This window comes from Lepidothrix coronata, unplaced genomic scaffold (genome assembly GCF_001604755.1).
Source record: "Lepidothrix coronata isolate B3197 unplaced genomic scaffold, Lepidothrix_coronata-1.0 Scaffold22, whole genome shotgun sequence".
NCBI classification, from domain to species: Eukaryota; Metazoa; Chordata; class Aves; order Passeriformes; family Pipridae; genus Lepidothrix; species Lepidothrix coronata.
In genome coordinates, this window is record NW_016690202.1 from 2,686,198 (window position 1) to 2,706,157 (window position 19,960).

Genomic DNA, 19,960 nt, shown 5'->3' on the forward strand with positions numbered 1-19,960 from the left:
AAAAGAAAAAAAAATCAGAAAAAAGTGGCTTTTTTTAGTTTAGTAAAATTCTGATGACTGAAGTAGAAATATAATTTGTAACTGGTCTTCTTTCAGTCACAGAATAAAACATCAGTTGTATGCTGATGTAATGGAAAAATCTGCTGGTAAAGAGAACATATTAATACATTCCTACTTACACCTAGAGAGACACATTGCAGCCAGGCAAGAAATCTTCACTTCTGAAATGGAATGCTTTTCCCTTAGGTTTTTTATTCCAGTTCTTTCTACTCCAAATTTGTTTCCTTAATGGTGTTAAATACCTCTCTTATGAACACAAGTAAGTGGTCCTCAATTCAGTGGGAAAAAAGACTCAAGTGATGAAAAATGAATACTTTAGATGAAGATCTGTTATGCAATGTGATTACACTGGTCTGAATAAATATTTACACTTGTATCTGCTTTTTGCATTGAGCATGTTAGAAAGAAGTATTTTTCCTATTTCCTTGATTCTGTATTATTAAATTTGCAGTCTTTTAGGGAATAATCCAGCCTAATTTAATTGGAATTCGGTGCATATATATGGAATTAATGTCTCTGTTTCTGATCCTACTTTGGAGACTCATTCAGTAGAGTAATTTGACATGGCTATCTCCTCTCTCCTCTGGTACATACCAGAAATGGCGTGTTAGAGTGTGAGAAAAGCTTCAGAACTCACATGCAGCTTGCACTGTAGCAGCCTGGGCACCTGCACCATTCTGTTCTCTGCCTTGTAATTTAATTTCTTTTTGGACAAGTACTCCCCTTCTTGTTGAGGAATAAGATTTAAGAGTAAAAGAAGTTAATAAAAGAAATCCTTATCCAGCTTCCTATTATTAGTTTGGAGATATGTTACAATAAAAATTGAGACCGATTTTTACAAAAATTCATGGGTATGGCACACAACTTTTGTTTGTTTGTTTATTTTTAACTGATAAAACAACTTTCATAGTTCTTTTTTATTTCTATTCTCAAACTAACACATAAATCTGGTATAAAAAAATTAAGATATCACTGTCTAGATTTTCAACGGAAATTTCTGAGTCTTAGGATTCTTCATTATTTGGAAAATAAACATTTTAAAGACTATTGTAAGACCAAGTAGATCTTTGAACTAATGTACCTTGAAACATAATGGTAAATTTAAAGTTGCATTTGTAAAAGTATTTATAAAATTATTATTATTCTTCCTATCCAGCCTGATATAAGTATGCATAAAACAATTTCTTTGTAGCAGCCTAACCTGGGCTTTGTTAATTAGCTGCAATTAGAAGCATTTCTCTGCAGATGTTTCTTCTCATATCTTCTCTGTGGCCTGAGCTCTGGTTTAGGAGACCCTGAACAAGTCTATATCCATTTTCAATTTTTAAACAACACCCAACAGATACAGAAATCAAAAGTCCTACTACAGTGATGCTTGTCCTCCAGATAATATTAGCCTTTCAATATGTGGTCACTGCAGCAGTATATCATGCTAATTCCTCAGTTAATGACATGCTGATGCCAAGACAACTGTTAGCTACACTTTATTTTGTGTTTCAGAGTCTCTTCTCTCCCCATATTTCACACACTCCTGCTCTGCTTTAACAACAGAGGTAAACTATTACATACAGAGAACCTAATATTTGTTTTCTCACTGAAACATACAGCTGAATGTTCAACTGGTAAACTTGTATGCATAGCTTCCATGACTGCCTTGGCTACACAATGTATATTTCTGAATCTAGGACTTTTTGAAGTGGTTTATATAAAAAGTAGTAAAAATGAAAGGTGTACATTTGTAAAAGAGGGAAGAAAAGAATATTTGAAATTATTCTACTGTGTTGACCTGATGTCTTTCTATTAATTTAAGAATAATTCCACTATGCTCAATGTTTAGTTTACCTCTTTTCAACAGATGCAACTTCATTCACTGTTGTTGAGTAACTTCTGAGTCCATCTGAGAAAAATCAACATGGTTTACTCCTCAAATGAGAAGAAGAGAGCTCAGAAATCCCTACGCACTATATAAAAGAGTTTTAGAAGCAGGTGTTTTGTTTATAATTATGTTTTGCTTCCTGGTCAGTGAAAATGTAAATGATGGACTGGAAGTGATTTGGAGAAAAATCTTTATCTTTGATTAATTCTGGTAAAATAAATCCATAGGAACAACAAAGAAGTTGTAAAAGACAAAATACCATAAGAGCCTCCTAAATGCATGTTGTACAAAGGGTGCAGAGATCTGCATGGGTATTCCTCTGTCGTGGAGTGTTTCCAGGAGGATATAGGAATGTGTGACCACACTCTCCAAATGCTGGAGCAGGGTTTGCTCTGGGAGCACTTGGAAATGGCCGAGCTCAGCACAGTAGCATGACAACAACGCATTTTGCATGAACTGGAATGGTTTCGCATTTACACTAGGAATTAAGACACTAGTCTTAAACTTTACAACATAAAAAAAAATAAATCTGGTTTATAAGTAAAGACAATTTTAAGACTTCATCAGAACCCATAAACAATTTTGCCATCAAAATGATGTATGAACTTCTTTTACTGTGAGAAAGGATTGTTTCTGTTGTCTATAGCTTGTTTTTTTTGCCCTCCTCTTGACTATTACAACTTTCCTTAATAAACTGCAAAAGTGACTTATATGGCTAGCTTTTCTCTTATGTTATTTAACAAATATTTTCACATGAGGAAAAAACAACACCACCAAGAAAAATCTGTGCAGCATTGTTTTTTGTTGTTGATATTCTTCCACTGCTAAAGAAAAAAGAAAATTTTTCTCTCTAGTACCACTGCTTTGGTAGAAGGAATTGTATTATTCATTGAGATATACTGCCATGTGATGTTTTAAAAGTAGTACCTCAGTAAAAGATATTGAGTTATTTATAAAATCTACAATTTTATATTTAAACAACCTCTGTAAATCAGTCTGTCATAATGTTTGCATTTTCAACTGAAAGATAAAGAAAATAAAAATCCACAGGAAAGCGAAACCATACTTGGCAACCAAAGCAATTTACTAATTGGAAAAAAAGAATCCGCATGGTGCCTTATCAGCAAAAATTCCTCTCTTTGATTCCAACAATTCAAAGTCAAAGGCAAGGTTGAAGATATAGATTCAGGTTGAGTGTACTGGACTCTAAAATTCCTTTTAATGCAACAGTCTAAGTATTTGATTAGTCCGCATTATTGTAATTTATTTCTGGACATTACCACTTGCTAAATGTTTAAATCACTTTGGGCAAACCTTATGAAGTTGTCCTCTGTTTCACAATCTAACTGTGATAAACTGCACTGCTTGGCTAAAGAAAGTTGCTTTGGATGCCAGCTAACTCAGTGTGCTGCTTTACTTCACTTCAGGACTGCCAGGGAGAAGTGCTTGAGAAGCTGATTTTTAAGAACCCCTGAGTAGTCTCAGCAACACTGGAGACCTCTGAGCACTTAACTCTTATGAAAGGCAAGCCCGAGAGACTCAGAATTGAATCTGTACCTCCATATTATGATTAACCATGTCAGGGCAGTTAAAGAGCTCTTTCACAATGTAGCTTATACTGTGTGTGTGTATAACTTCAGCCACTGCCCTTATGCATCCTTACCGCATTTAAGTGCACTCTGTTCCATATATCTTTTTTTACACCACTAAAAAGATCTACTAAGAAACATTCTGCACAGTTTTCTTTTCAGACTAATTTCAGATTTCAGCACTGTAAACATTAAGAAATTTCTCACTCTTCTTCTCAATAATGTATAATTGACAATTTATCTCTGTATCAAAATAAGCACCAATTTGACATCCAGCAATTTAAAATTTATTTTCTCTGATGCAAGTCTCCACATGATCTATTTTCCCCAGATTCAGCAGTAAAACCAATTATATTTTCATGTGTTCAGGTTTTCAGTAATTTAAAGAATCTGACTAAACATGGATATTGGCTAATTTTTGGCTCTTTTAATAAATTACTTCTTATTCAGGGTACAACCTATTCTCACTATATTCACCAAAAGTGGGGTCAGTATTTTGAGAACAGACATGAATACCCCTTTTTAAGACATACTTCAAGAGCTTTACTTTCACACTAGAAGAGCTACAAATCACAAGGTGCTGTTTTCTTACCATAATGAGGAATTATCGCCCAAGCCATTGCAGAAGCGTAAATACCACCAATCATCCAAAACATACAGAGCCAGCTCAGGTGTTCACCTCGTTTCTCCCGAGCAAGCACTTCCGAAAAATAGGAGAAGACTGTCGGCAGTGCTCCACCAATCCTAAAAGTAGATACAGATCATGGATTAAGCAAGAGAGTAACAGCTAGATGAAGTTTGAACAAGCTGCAGTCCTCTAAAAGTCAGATAAAAACAGCTTCTCTGACACAAGTGTTTTTTCTAAAATTGCACCACGTGTTGGAGAACATTAGAGGAAACTTTCATCAGTTTGGACACAAATTTTGTCAAGTATTTCCTTGAAAATTCTACGTACTATTTGTTGCATTCAGTGTTTCAAGGAAATTGTCAGTGTGTCAGTCACTGGAACAGAAACCATCACAAAGTCCTGAATTTCACCATTACAAAATCACGGCAGCCTACTGACAGGTGCCAAAATACATTGCTATTAATGGTAAAATAATAATAATTTTCCCAAAGAGTAATTGGTATTTCTCTAAGTCTTGCCTCCCATTATTTAGGTAATCAGGAAGTAACTAAATGTCAATGGTTTTTTCATACATATTTAAAAGCATTTTCTATTCAGTTGCACTTCATGTCTGGCTAAGCTCATGCTGGCTTTTTACTCAACTTTTTACAAAAAGCCTATGCATTCATATAATATTCATTTTTTCACATGGTAAAATAAGCACTCTCTGAAGGTCAGGCGGACAAAAAAAAAGACACCTTTAACTAGGCCAGGTTGCTCAGAGCCCCATTCAACCTTATCTTCAACACTTCAAGGAATGGGGCATCAACAACTTCTCTGGGAAATCTGTCCCAGCCCCTCACCACCCTCACAGAAAAGAACTTCTTCCTAGTATCCAACCTAAACCTACTCTCTGTTCATTTAAAAACATGCCCTTGTAAAAAGTCTCTCTCCATTTTTCTTGTAGTCTCCCTTCAGGTAGTGAAAGTCCAACTAGGTCATCCTGAAGCCTTATCATCTTATCATATACTGCTGGTATTTAGTCTATTTATTTAGTCTTTCAATGAATGTTTCTCATAGTTGAGCCTGCTAGCTCTTACAGGCTCTGCCAATAATGCAGGTTTACACTTCCAGGAATTCTTGCTACATATGCAGCTAACAAGGGCTGTATCCTGTTTCTTATCATGGCTGAAAATACTGAAAGCCTTCCCTTGCAAACTGCCCTGTCACAGGCAACAAGAGACATTGTTCTCAGAGCTTCTCCTGGATATTCTGAGTGAGGAATGGTGGAAGGGACATAGCCAAGGGTGAAATCACAGGTCATTTTTCTGTGAGGGGGAAGACCTGCTGTCTCAGTGCTACTATGGATTCAGGGCTCTTCAGTTCCTAAAATATAAATGGATTACAGCTATGATGTCTTACTCTCCAGGCCTCAGACACAGTTTTGATTTGCACTCTCACAATAATGCCCAAATAGACTATTTGTGCACTTAATTAGAGTTCCTTCTCTAATGTTGAAAATTCACTAGCAGAACAAGAAGCAATCTTCCTCTTTCCTGCCAAAGCTGGAAAGTGCTAAAGAGTAGTTACAGGTGCTCTATTTCAAGAAGATCTAATTTAATAGGTTACGTATGGAATCCATTGGGTGGATGCTTCAAGTAGAAAGAACCTACCCTGTCTCAATGACATAAAATGTACAGAGAACCTGACCAAAAGCAGCAAAAAAGGCATCTCTTACCTTTCAGCATGAACCAATGGTACCATGAAGGATGGGAGGTTGATGCTGCTTTAGCAGTTAAGACTGTTCCAGGGGGGTTGACATATATGCTACATCCTAGATGTAGCATAAATCTCCAAGATTTCAGAAGCATTGTCTGGACTGACCAAATTAATGGAATGACATTTCTACCAAGTAGACCTTTTGGACATGTAAGAGAAATTTTGGAGCCAACAAACTAAAATGTTATTTTGGATATGCAAATAACCAAGAAAAAAAATCAGCTTTGAAAACTCACAATTTTTCTGTTTTAACTGATGTGATTTAAGTTGGTATTTCCAGTGAGCACATCAAGAGGCTAAGAAAAGCTTAAGTTCAGATACTACATTCATATTGACTGAACAGTGAAAACAATCTGTCTACTGTTTAAACAAGAAATAAAGATGTACTTCCATCACATAGGCAAGTGCTGCTATTTAGAGTTGAAGGTCTTTGTTTCATAGCAATAGTGTAGTAAAGCATGTTGTTTCCTTCTTTGCACCTTAAACCCTGAGATTAGCTCAGTTGTTTAGAGCATGGTGCTAATAATACCAAGGTTGTATGTTCAGTCCCTGTATGGGCCATTCATTTAACAGTTGGACTCAATAATCCTTATGGGTCCCTTCCAACTCAGAATATTCTGTGATTCTTTGAGCCTGTGAACAGAAAATTTGCTTCTCAGCTTGTTAAGCTCTTCTTCATGTAAATGCAGAATGATACTGCTACAAGTTTTTAGGATACCAGCACCAAGGAAGCTCTTCCTATGTCACAAATCTACTACAAGGACTAAAAAACTGCTATGAAAATCTTAGGGAGGTTAATCAACAGTGAAATGGGAGGAGTGAGGAGGGAGATGGAGAGGAGGCATCCAAATGCAGAAGCCGGTTCTTTTGCTCTTATGCTGGACGATCTCAAGGTTGCAGTTGCCATGTCTCCATTCCCTAAAACTTGCTCCTAAATTCAGAGCAAGTGACAGCAGAAAGGTAGTGCAGGAACAGCTACAACTGTAATCACACCAAACAACAATGAGAAAACTCCTTAAAAACTGAATGGACCTAGAGAACTTTCATTTAGGGAGCAAAGAAATTTCTGCCTTTCTCTTACAGAAATTTTAATATGTGCTGAGTACTACATTCATTTTACATTATAGAACTAATATGGTATCTGGTATACTAAACATTGCTAGCAGAAGCATAAATTACCTCTCAAAGACTTGGGCAAGGGAGGATAGCAGCATCTCTGACTTCTTCCATCACTCTCTTGTGAGGATCTTTCAGATACTTCACCAGCTATTGCACAATATGAATTAATTTATCAAATGTTTATATTAAAAAAACAACCTCCATATCACCCAATAGCTGCAAGGAAGAATGCACTTTTAATTATAAAAAAAGAAAAAAAAAATCCATGGAAGGAACAGAATCCGATTCTCAACATTTTTGTATTGTAAGTTTGAAAGCAGACTGCTTCTTTGTTGCCCACCAACATTGTGTGGAATGGATGGTGGCATGCACAGAGGGAATTCTGAATAAAACTGAAAGCAGAATTACTACTAATTTTTTATGTAGGAAGACTTCGTCTTCTGTTTTAAGGGAAATGAAAATGCTATTTTCCTACATGACACAGTATCAAGTCTGCTGCTGGCAATGAATTGGTTTGATACAGTGGGCTGTCTGCTGTTAGTGTGTTTATAAATTATATGGCTCATCCTCATTTGTAGAAAATAATTTGATACATCAAACTATACTCCTCTCTTGATATGTCTGCATGTGCAGATGAAAAGCCTGTGAGAACTGTGTTGACTTGAGAAGAATGTTCATTCTAAAAATAGGAAGAAATTTAACTTTCCTAAATATAAATTTTTCAAGCAAGCTGAAATATTTACATCTCATCTGCTATTCATGTATGTTATTTCTTCAGTCATCATAGCCAAAGCAGGGGACATAAACTTGTTATCCATAGATCACAGTGGGAGTCCATGTATTACTTCCTAAAGGGTCACAAAAAGTGTCTACAAGGTGCAAACATATTATGAATATGTGCATTTTTTACACCTCTACAGATAAATTGTGTGGTATCTGAACATTTTTTAAAAAGATTAAAAAACCCCACTAATGTAAACCTCAGGGTTGATGATCATGAGTGATAAGTGTCTCCAGAATAACAGATTCTGTAGCCCAATAGCAGCAAGAGGCAAAACTTTGTTGAGGTTGGCTCAAGATCATAAAATAAACTCTTTCACTACAAGGGTCAGTCTCTGCACCTAGAACATCAGGATGCATGCCTTCAGCCTTGCTTTTTCTGTAACTGTGTAAGAATATACAGAAGAACAACACCTAATAAAGAGCAAGAACCTTTTGCTCCTGCATATATTGCTCCATATGTGAGAGAATAGGATAAATGTCAGTCAAAAAAATTACAAATGTCAGCTACAACATTTTCCATTTATTTTTCATCTTACATGATAAACCCCATCAAAAGTAGGCAGGGCAAGAGAGAACGCATAATTATATATTTATGTACACTCTCAGTTCACGCTTGTTCTGGAAAATTATGGGGAAGGAGAAACCAAAAGGAGATTTAAGTGATGCAACTTAAGATGGTAGGATTCAGTGAAACAAACAATCAGCTAAGATACATTTGCATTTTCTTTGTCACAAATAAAGATGATAAATGTCTGCTAATCTACCTTCAGAGCTATGATTTGTCACAACAGACTTTGGCAACTGCACAGTGTGACAGCTGTAATGAAAACATTTCTGTGAGGCATTCAGGAACCTCTGGCTTCAGATAGAAGCTTTTTTTTATTTGCAGATTCACTAGCCAAAGGGGCTTGACATGCAAAAGCATACAAGGTCTAGAGATAATTAGAAAAAAAAAACCTGTACAGAATGCTAAGTGCACAAGGTAGGATGGTGCTTTTCTGAAATACCTTGTGTTCCCTTTCAAAGCTGGACAATTTCCAGACTAAAAATAAAGACTGTGTCTGCGTGAGATTGCATTTGCAACTTGTCACCTTGTTATTTGCAATTTGTTAAAAAGTGATAGACCTCAAGACACAGACTCAGAGATTTGGAAGCAACCTATCACCCCTTGACCTTCCATTCAATTGCATCTACTCTTCTCTCTTCCTATTAACAGTTCAATACTCCCCTACCACAAGTCTCACTGAAAGACATCTCTGTTGTTTTCCTTTCAGAAATGCCATTAGACTGGCAAAGTATCTAAGGGTGAGCAACCAGACTGACAAGTTCTCCTGGAGAACCGCTGGATAAAACCCAAGAAAACTGCAGCACACTGTAGACTAAGCTTTGCTGATCATTCTATCCATGTTTAAATACAAGTGTTTCCTTGGACTATGCATACTAAAGAAGTTGCCTTGCAGGTATATAAGGGGCCTGTATGCTATTAATAGCAAGAGAGTCCTTGTAAAAAAGATTCATGTGATTATTTACTGAACTCTACTGTACTGTCAGTTCTGATAAAAGCTGAACCAATGAGTAAATAATTCTTTCCCTAAATTTGCCCCACACTATTAAGAAAAATCAAGTCTAATATGATGTCAAATTCAAGCATACTGCAAAGAATAATTGCAAGCGATTTGCTAGATATGTCAGATAAATTACTTCCACATCTGTCAGTATTGGTAATCACAAAATCATTGTTTATTAATGCATTCTTTTGCAGATTTTCTTCTTCTGTTTCATTCATCTTTTCAAGTTTTTACTTAAAAAACAGATACCATGGTTGGTGTCTGTTATAGACCACCTAGGCCAACCAGGAAGAAAAAGTGGATGAAATAGTCTATAAGCAGCTGGGAGAAGTCTCACAATCACTAGCCATTGTTCTTGCAGGGGACTTCAACTTACCAGGTATCTGCTGGAAAAGCATCGTAGCAAAGAGAAACAGTTCAGGAGATAGCTGGAATGTGTGAAAGACAATATCCTGACACAGCTGTTCAAGATGCCATCAAGGAAGGGCACCCCACTGGACTTGTTGTTTGAACAGAGAAGGACTCATGGGTGGTGTGATAGGATGGTTGGAGGCTGTCTGGGGCACAGTGATCAGAAAATGACAGTGTTTTTGATTCTTAGAGAACTAAGGAGAGGTGTCGAGGAGAATTGGTACCCTGGACTTCTGGAAGGCAGATTGACCTCTTTAGGAGAACTGGTTGAGACAGTCACTTGGGAGGCAGTCTTGATGGGCAAATGAGTCCAAGAACACTGGACATTCTTAAAGAAAAAAAACCTAATGGGGCAGGAGCAAGCTGTTCCCATGTGCTGAAAATTGAGCTAGCAGTAAAGAAGACCAGCCTGGCTGAACAGAGAGAGCCATACTCAAGAAAAAACCCAGGAGTTTATAACCTTCAAAAAAACAGGCAGGCCATTCAGAAGGACTACAAGAATGTCATGAGTTTATGCAGGGAGAAAATCAGAAAGGCCAAAGCTCAACTAGAACCTAATTTACCTACTGGTGTAAAAGGTAAAAAAAAAAGTTTCTATAAATATGTTAACAACAAAGACAGGCCAAGGAGAACATCCAGCCTTTATTACATGAGGGGAAATAAATAGTCAGACCAGTTGTTTCTAGGGTAGCCAGCCTCCTGATCTGTAAGATAAAGACAAGGAAGAGAACAAAGCCCCCATAATCCAAGGGGAAATGGTCAGCGACCCACTACACCACTTAGACATTCTCAAGTTTATGGGGCTGGATAGCATCCATCCAAGGGTCCTGAGGGAGGTGAAAGTGCTCACTGAGCCACTTTCCATCATTTGTTTTCAGTTCTGACTGACTAGGGAGGTCCCAGTCAACCGGAGGTTGTGAAAAATGGCACCCATTTAAAAGAAGGGCCTGGAGGAGAATCTGGGAAACTACAGGCCTGAACTCAGTGCAGGGGAAGGTCATGGAGCAGATCATCCTGAGTGCCATCACACAGCATATATAGGACAACCATGGGATCAGGCCCAGCCCACTCAGTCTCTTTGCAGATGACACAAAGCTGGGCAAGAATGAGAACATGCTGGAGTCTAGGAAGGTTCTGCTGAGGGATCTGGACAGGCTGGGTTGATGGGCTGAGACCAACAGTATAAGGTTCAACAAGATCGAGTGCTGGGTCCTGCCCTTGGGTCACAACAACCCCAGGCAGTACCACAGGCTGGTGGAAGAGTGGCTGGAAAGCTGCCCAGCAGAAAAGGACACCCCTACAGGTGCTGGTCAAAAGCAGCTGAACATAAGCCACAGTGTGACCAGGTGGCCAAGAAGACCCAGGTGGCATCCGGGCTTGTATCAGAAATAGTGTGACCAGCAGGACCAGGATAGTGACTGTCTCCTTGTACTCAGCACTGGTGATACTGCACCTTAAGTGCTGTGTCTGGTTTTGGGCCTCTCACTACAAGATGGACATTGAGGTGGTGAAATGTGTCCAGAGAAGGCAGTGAAGTTGGCAAAGCATCTGGAGCACAATTACTATGAGGAGTGGCTGAAGGACCTGGGGGTGTCTAGGCTGGAAAAAAGAAGGCTTAGGGCAGGACCTTATTACTCCCTACAATCACCTGAACAGAGGTTGTGGGCAGGTGGTGATCAGTGTCTCCTTTTCCAAGTAACAGTAGGACAGATGAAACAGCTTTAAGTTTTGCCAAGGTAGTTTTGATTGCATAGTAGGAAAAATCTGTTCAAGGAAACATTTGCAAAACATTGTAACAAGTTGGCCAGGGAAGTGTGGAGTCTCCATCCCTAGAGGGATTTAAAAGATGTGTAGGTGAGGGGTTAGGAACATGGTTTAATGGTAGACTTGGCAGTGTTGGGTTGATAGTTGGCCTCAGTGATTTTAAAGGTCCTTTCCAAACTAAATGATTCTATGACTCTATTACATTTCTTTTGATTTTTTTCTGTTATGTCATCTCTCTATATTATTTATATATTTCCCTTGTCTAGCCTTTCTCTCCCTTTTGTATGATCTTCCTTTCCTCATAAGAACATTGTCCTGTTCTCTTAAAAGCAAGGGGAAGACCATTTCTCACCTGGCTATCCAAGGTTTAGATTAGTCAACTTTTAGCCACATCTGAAGCTGCAAGGGTGGAATCTAAGCTATTTGGAAAGCTCAGACCTTGACAGCTGCTTCCTTGGCTTCATTGAGAAGCATATATCCCTTTTGGCATAGGCTATTAGCTTTGAAGCCAATCACCAGCAGAGCTATTCATTAGCTTGCAGTGTAAAAACACTGATAGCCCTGAGTGGGAGACAGCTGAATGCTGGAGAGAAATTAAAGGCAGAAAGATTATGACCTTTTCAGGGTGAGAGGACACAAGATGCTTCATGAAAAAGAAGTGGAACAAGTGGGTATGAAGTGGTAAAAGATAAATACAACATGATACAAAGTACTGATGACACACAATTATAAAAGCAGGCTGTTGGTCTAGATCTGAAGTTCCTGAAGGCAACTGCTTGTGTAGACCAACCATTTTGTCCTGTGTCCACATTGTCTATATGTCTCTTGGAACATTTTTACAGTTGTTATGTATATAGACTTCTTGCACATCCTTCCTTGTCATGGCCTCTAAGAGTTTCTTGCCATTACATATAATATACAAAACTGGTGGTAAAGGGCAGTGTGTGTGGACTTGCACAGACAATCACCTCAAAATTGTAAATTACAACAAACTACATCCATTATTGCTAACTTTTGATTCCCCACAGAAGTGTGAATAATTTGAGAAAATACCTGAATTACAGTTTTAGTGCTACTACAGTGACACAAGGACTCTGTGGTAGATTCCAATTATGTGGAAGGAGTACTGCAGGAAGGTTTAGAGGTATTGTCTGAGGAAGGATGAAGAAAGCTGTCTGAAGGTCAGTCTGGAAATTTTGGCAAATTGAAAGAAATCTCTTAGTGTGAAGGAGCAAGAATCAGGATGGGAGCGGTTTCAGGAGCGGAAAAGGATATACAGCAATTGAAAGGACTTTGTTATACGGACTCCGGGAATAATATGTGGTTTAAAAATAGGACATATTTATTTAGCATTTTTTTCTTTGTTCATGAAAAATAGTAAGTTTCTTCCAGGAGCAAACAAATGAGGTTGTTCTGAAAAATTTCTAAACTCTGGTTCATCTCAGGATATTTATTTCAGCTAGCTTTTTGCTGCATGGAAACTTTGATTACTTTTAGAAGTAACAGTTGGGCTGGATAAGCATGATACATTTTTCCAAATTGTATCATCTCTGGCTATTTCAAAGCAACCAAAATGAAACTTGCGGGGCTAAGACAAAAGGCACTGTGGTGTACTTTTAATCACTTTATCCTAAATTGAGTTGTTGTACTTAAAAAGGCTGCAACTAAAATTATCTGTATCACAACTAACAAACTAATAGCTTAGATTACTTTTTTGTAATAGAAATTAGATAAAACTCTATAGCTGAGAAGAATATTTCACACCAGCAGTGTTGAACAGACAACAACTCCAGCTCCATTCAAGTTAACAGCAATGTTGCGAGTCATGTTCTGTGTCAGAGAAACCTTTCTTTGACAATTTTCAACAGACATAACAAGGTGTGTTTTCATGAAAAATCTTTGCACCTTCCTCCAATGGCTAATGATGAATACAGCTCACAGTTTCTCATCTAGGTCTTTTTAGCTTGTAGGAAACCAGGTCTAAAACCCTCCTAGACCTTTATCAGGCTTTTGGATTCAATTTCCTTTTCAATTTTGATTTTGGATTAATCAGTGGAAGAATCACAGTTATAATATTATTTTCTGTAACAGGAAATGATCTTGAAGATTTTCTAACATTTCTTTATTCTTTTCTCTAGCTTAAGTTCATCTTTCAGACTTCCATACATATCAATGCCCTTTACACAGCAACATCTTAACATTATTTATACTGGTTTGCATACAAAATATCTTTTGTTTTCTTGCAAAAGTTTTACTAGTTTTAGGTTTTTTCAGATGAAAAAATAAAATTTTAAAAAAAATATGTGAAGGCATATTTTCTTTTATTGGGCTGTTTACTTCTGTAAACACATTTTGACTACAAAGTGAATATTTCATAGTATTTTTAAAATAAGTACAATCTTCTATCAGATACCAGGTTTATTTTTTCACGTTTCGTAACTTTTTTTTTAGATTATCTAGAAGCCAACAGACCAGTTTAAACTCTATATACTTAAATGATTTTATTTAATTTGAATAGTTCTTAATATTTTATTGATTTTTAATTTAATGAAATTGTCCTGATAACTCTCTGCCCCTTTAAAAAACTCTTCTCCTATCTGAGTAATAATACTATTTTGCCTTTAAAACATATCATTCAGTTATTTGCTTAAAATTATTCCAATTTCATATTTGGGCTCTTTGATTCACACAAAATTACTGGAGCAAAGCCTCCTCTCTTGCTAACAAAGGCACAGTGGCACGTTATTAAGAAAAGGAAGACTAGGAAAAATGTGGGCCCTTTTTTTGCCTCAGTCTTCATCATGGAGTGCTCCAGGCACACCGGTTGCAGAAGGCAAGGCAGGGGCTGGGAGAATGACAACATTGCACTGTAGGAGAAGATCAGATTAGGGAACATCTAAGAAAACCTGAAGGTGCACAAGTTGATGGGACCTGATAAGAAACATTGGTGGGTCATGAGGGAACTGGAAGATGAAGTTTCTAAGCCACTATCCACCATACTTGAGAAATTGTGACAGTTTGGTGAGGTTCCCATTGACTGGAAAAGGGGAAACATCTCATTAAGATGTGCCTTCTCTCATATTGAGGTAATGAGGAACAGATTTTTTTCTAGAAACCCAGTGGCTTTTTCTCTTTTCTAGAAACCTCCTGCAGCTCTGATATCAGCTGAAGGAGATTATTCTGAGGAAAAATCCAATCTTCGAATAACACAGCGAATGTGAGCCAGCCATGCATCTTTCTCTGCAGTAATTGCTATGAGGAATGACTCTGCAGGTCATCCTGTCTTTTTTGTTGTGGCTGGTTAGTTGGTTTTGGTTTGGTTTGGAGGGTCCATTTAAAATGTAGTACGTGGTGATAAATTATCTATGACTTTTTCATGTAGCTCTCAAAGATGGCATAGGAGGACTTTGGACAGAGTGGGGACACACAAAGAGATACACGATAACAGATACGAAGGGCATGCTCCTTCAAAGCACTAATCATAAGCTGTGTACACAATAGAACACAATTCCCAACTCAAGATGTACATCTATCACAAGGAGAGCTACAGACACTGATCATTACTGTAAAAGCAAGGAGGAGACCCTGCAGGCAAGTTTGTTATGAGGCACAGAAAATACCTATTTTGCTGTATGTCCCAATAGGGACGATCTAGGGAAAAGGCAACAGTGTCACAAAACTGTCAGCCAAAAGGCAAAGCTTAGTAGCACAAGGTACTGCCCCAGTGAATTAAGAAGGGTGAGCGATATTACAATTAGCTTCTGGACTTTGTCTGGATCATAGAAGAGTGAAAGTGTCATGAAACATGATCTGTAGTATTTCTCTATGGCGTGACAAAACATAGCACCTGGAATTTATGGTGATCTAGGATACGGGATTTTTTAATTTTGTTTTTCTAAGCTTTTTTTCTTTTCAATAATTAGAGTATTGCCATTTCCCCTTTTAAAGTCATATCTGGCAAGCTACTGACAGACTAAGGAGATTCTTCTAGCTAGAGGACTTCTCATATCTTCCTCTCTCCTCCTGCCCTTCCATTCCCCTTCATACATCAGTTTAAAACTACTTAGTGCTATGGTATTTTTTTTTGGTATTAGTGTCTAGCCCTAACCTGCTTCAGACCAGTTCAAGGGATTTCTAAAACAACAAACATCACACAACAGTGTTGCTGCACTATGGCTACATACTGTACAGCCAACAAACCAACAAGCAGTGGAGTTTATGTTATGACTTAACAACTCAGCCACTGTGCTCCTCTCTGTTCAGCATCCTGATTAGTGATAGTGGCCTGAATTGGAGTTGTAATCAGGAGTTTTGATCTGAATCAGGCCATTACCAGAAGTGCCAAACTAAGCATACTGAAGAGCAGAGCTCTCTATTATCCAGAGGTGCAGTAAAAGTAGAAGCTTTCTCACAGTAATTTACTTGTGTATCTCAATGTCTGTTCATGGAAGTTTAAAATTATAAACTTAACCATTAGATGTATCTAAAACAACAACTGAGAAGTTATTTAAATGAAAAGTAAAGAAAACTCAGGGCTGCAAACACCATTCTTCTGAAGAGAACAATAATATCTGACACAGTCTAGAATTCCATTTTAAATTTTACATTCTTGACTGCAGTGGCATTACAGAAAATATTATGCACACAAACACATTAGAAATTTCATGAATATTACTAAAATCTTAGCGTACACCTGTGGGAAGGGTATTATTTTGCTGACTGAAAAAGATACTGTATGTAGAGAAGCTGAGGCATAAAAGAGTTAAGCAAGTTGATCAAATTTACAAAGCAAATCCTTTGCAAAAAAAGAACAAACCTAATCTCACAGTTTTCAGTCTGTGTCTTTCCCCTAAAATCATTATTCTTCCCCTTCCAGTTGTGATTTAGCAGTGTAGTAGCAACACAGTAGTTGTTTAATTCTCTCACCCCGATACAGACTGTATTTATACATTAAATAATGTACTTTTGCAAACAGGAGAGTTTTGTTAACACTTGGAATTGTGGAAATTAACAAAACCAGAGTAGCTTACCCAAATCCAGAAAACAAGCGACAGAAGAGGAAGAAGCCATAGCCCTGGACAAATGATGAAAGGAAGGCAAAGAATCCATTGACAGACATACATATCAGGAGTGACTGTCTCCTTCCCACCTTGTCTGCCAAGCCTCCCCAGAAGAATGCCCCCACCATCATCCCAAGGTACACTATGCTACCTGTAATACACAAAAAAAAAGATATTATTTTGTGAGCATCATAACTTGACCACAATTGATGACACCAAAACCAGTTAATCTTCTATATTTATGAAAAAATTACTATACAAATTATTTTATCCTTTCTCACTACATAGAAATTCCAGAAAATAAGCAGTCTTGTAGGAGATTAATCATTAGGAATAATATGTCTAAATCTAAAGAAAATTGATTGTGAAACACACACTTTCTACTTGAGATCTACAGAACTGAAAACGTCCAGCTTGACAGTCTTTTTCTCACTCCTTCTTCAGGGTATTACTTCATTTAAAAAGGCGATGTCCTTTATAAGCAAAAGCACTCTACTGTTCTTGATTCATTATTTTGGGTTTTTCTGTTGTGTTTTCCCCCCAAAGAATTTTAAACAAGTACATTACAGTTTAGCTATATATATTAAAATGACATATGTAAAAATAATTTTGAGATTTTTTTTAACATTAATGATGTTTTCCACATGAAATACTTTCTCACAGAAAGATAAGTTGAAATATTTAACATTTTGACCATTCACATTATAACATATTGTACATTATTTCCTTTTCAAGGACAAACTCCCAGTGGAACACTTGACAAAGATACACAACACATTCAGCAGGTTGTCAGAAGGAAAAAACAATTGCCAAATTTTCGATAGCACCATCAAATTTGTTTGATATATGTAATTCTTTTTTTGTCTACTCTCTTATTGAACTTCCCAGGTTGGGTTTTATACACCTAGCATATTGCTACCATCTTATACATCTACTAGAGAGCAGACATTAACTATAAAGGTGCTGGAAGCACTTAAAATACTAGCAATCCTTGCTTTGTGTCTCTGTTTGATAAGTCTCGAGAATGGACAAATTCTCCAGCATCTCTGCTGAACTTTAATTGCTGTTGTCTAAAATTCTGGCCTTCCAAAGAATCGGCTCTGCCCTGAAGAAGGTGGTTGGATGGGAAAGGAAGCTGAAATAAAACATTTAAATACCTGGACTTGGTTAAAGACTTATTAATGTAGAGGTTAATCATCAGTATTTCCATGCTTGGAATTCCAAATGATAACATCTGAAGTGCTGGCATCTGCGAAGCCTCATGCACCCCAAATTGTCCCTGTTTCTCCTTGTGTTTTTACAAGTAGTTTTCACTGCTCCTTCCTTATGAGACATAATTTAAAACTATTTGATAAAACACATGTGTTAAATGTATATTAGCAAGATCATAGAATCATAGAATTGCTTAGGTTAAAAGGCTTCTCAAAGATCATCCAGTTTCAATTCCTCTCCCATGGGTAAAGACACCTTCCACTGGACCAGATTGTTCAAAGCTCCATCTAACCCCAGCACAGGATAACAGATCCATTGCTGCTCATCACAAGAGAATTGTGAAAGCAGCAAACTGCTTAAGAACAACAGCTAAGTCTCTTCGCAAAATAACTTTTGTCAATGGACATTTTCTGGGTGTTGTTGGGTTCTCAGTCTTTCACCAAAGAATGCTGATGAGAATGTGGATAAATCCAAAATCTGCAGAATTACTAAGATATCTCAGTTTGCTTTTCTCTTAGCCCAGGAAGGACACAATAATTTTTTTGTTTTAGAGGCGTTTAGGAGCAGATATTTATCAAGTAGTTCCTCCATTCTGATCAGAAATTTTTATTTCACTAGTTGAGATTTTCACGAGAATGCACACAGCTCATGCATTTACTAGTCCTAAAAAGAAAAAGACTGATGACTCAGGTAGCATATTCACTCAACTGCTTTAAGATCTCTCCTGAGGTCAAGGTTACTGTACCATGCTGCAGGTGGATCACTGCTTATTAGCAGTTTGGAAACTCCATCCCACAAGATCCTTTGTCAGTAGCAGTTCAAAGAGCATAAAGAAAATATAGTTAAACAGCTGCATTGCCAGCAGACCAATTTCAAAAAAGCAAAGAAAATGGTTGATTTTTACTCTTTAAGTGAAATTCCTTATATTCTTTCATATATAAATGTCATTGGGCTTTTCCAATCATCACTCTAATATAAGAAATAGAGAAAGCCAATGAAATATTTCTTTATATTGTGCTGGTTTAAAGGTAAACCAGCAGGGTAAAATGAACTCAATCCAAAAGAGAGATTATAAGTCAGAATAACAATTTAATAAAATAACACAATAAGTATGATTATACAGACAAACAATTGGTTTTAACCCACAAAACCCAAATGTATAACCCAGCACCCTGGGGCATGAACACAGTGGTGTTTGTTGGGCCCCCTGGGTCCCAAGTAAAGGGAGAGGGGAAAAAGGGAGAGTGCTGTTGCAGTCTGGTCAAGAGTGGTGATTGCAGTCCAGTCGAGGGTGGTGGTTGCAGTCTGGTTGAGAGTGGTGGTCTGCAGTTCGGTTGAGAGCGGTGATCTGCAGCCTTCCTCTGGATCCCATGAGTGATTAAAAAAGTCCCAAGACTCCAAGATTATATATCCTCCAGTTCAGGCAGGAATGCCCAGTACCTCCTTCAGGGCGGGGGGTTCCTCAATGGGCATGAGGACAGGAGCACCCTCCTATCTCGCAGGCCTCTTAACACCCAGTTTATAGCCTGAGGAGTCAGGCTCTATGTGCAGATAATGTAAATGGTTCATTGATAACAGTTTCCGGGAAATGGCATGGAAGGCTATAGAATACACAGTTTTGGGTTACACCCATAATGATGAACTGGTCCCAGCTGTTCTAACTAGGACAATATACATTACTTTGAAATATTTTTATGCAAATAATCTAAATTTTACCAAGTAATTTCTTTCCTTGCAACACACAGAAATATCAAAACACTATGAATGATGAAAGAAAAAATGTTTCCAAGTCTTGAGAGTTTAAAGACATTAACCTTCTTTTTAGATGACAAATCCTTTGGTCATTTTACTGTGCTTTGAACTCTTATGTTGGTGTAATTCTCCTAAAGAGCATTCAAAAGATGTTGCTAAAAATAATATTCTCATCCTGTCAATAAACTGCTATAAATAGGCTGCTCTCTGAGCTGCAGCATTAACTTATTCTTTCCCATTATATTAACTTTGAATTTTTTTCTAATTGCCTTTCAGACCCTGCGCAATCCGTCTCCCTGACCAAAGGTCTGTATCTCTTCCATCCTGAACCTACTGTAGCTACCAATGACACTTATTTTAATGCTTTTTCCTGCCTTTTT

The 19,960-nt window shown here is 37.5% G+C and overlaps 1 protein-coding gene across 2 annotated transcripts in view; it reads right to left on the reverse strand.

Annotated features, from left to right (window-relative positions):
- The window catches only part of SV2C (synaptic vesicle glycoprotein 2C), a 108,895-nt gene that overhangs the window by 40,906 nt on the left and 48,029 nt on the right, over nt 1-19,960 (reverse strand). For both annotated transcript variants that reach the window (XM_017808065.1, XM_017808064.1), the window contains exons 3-4: nt 16,587-16,767; nt 4,118-4,269 (exon numbers count right to left, since the gene is read on the reverse strand). In XM_017808065.1, the coding sequence (XP_017663554.1) occupies nt 4,118-4,269; nt 16,587-16,767 (333 nt within the window). The remainder of the gene's footprint in view (nt 1-4,117; nt 4,270-16,586; nt 16,768-19,960) is intronic.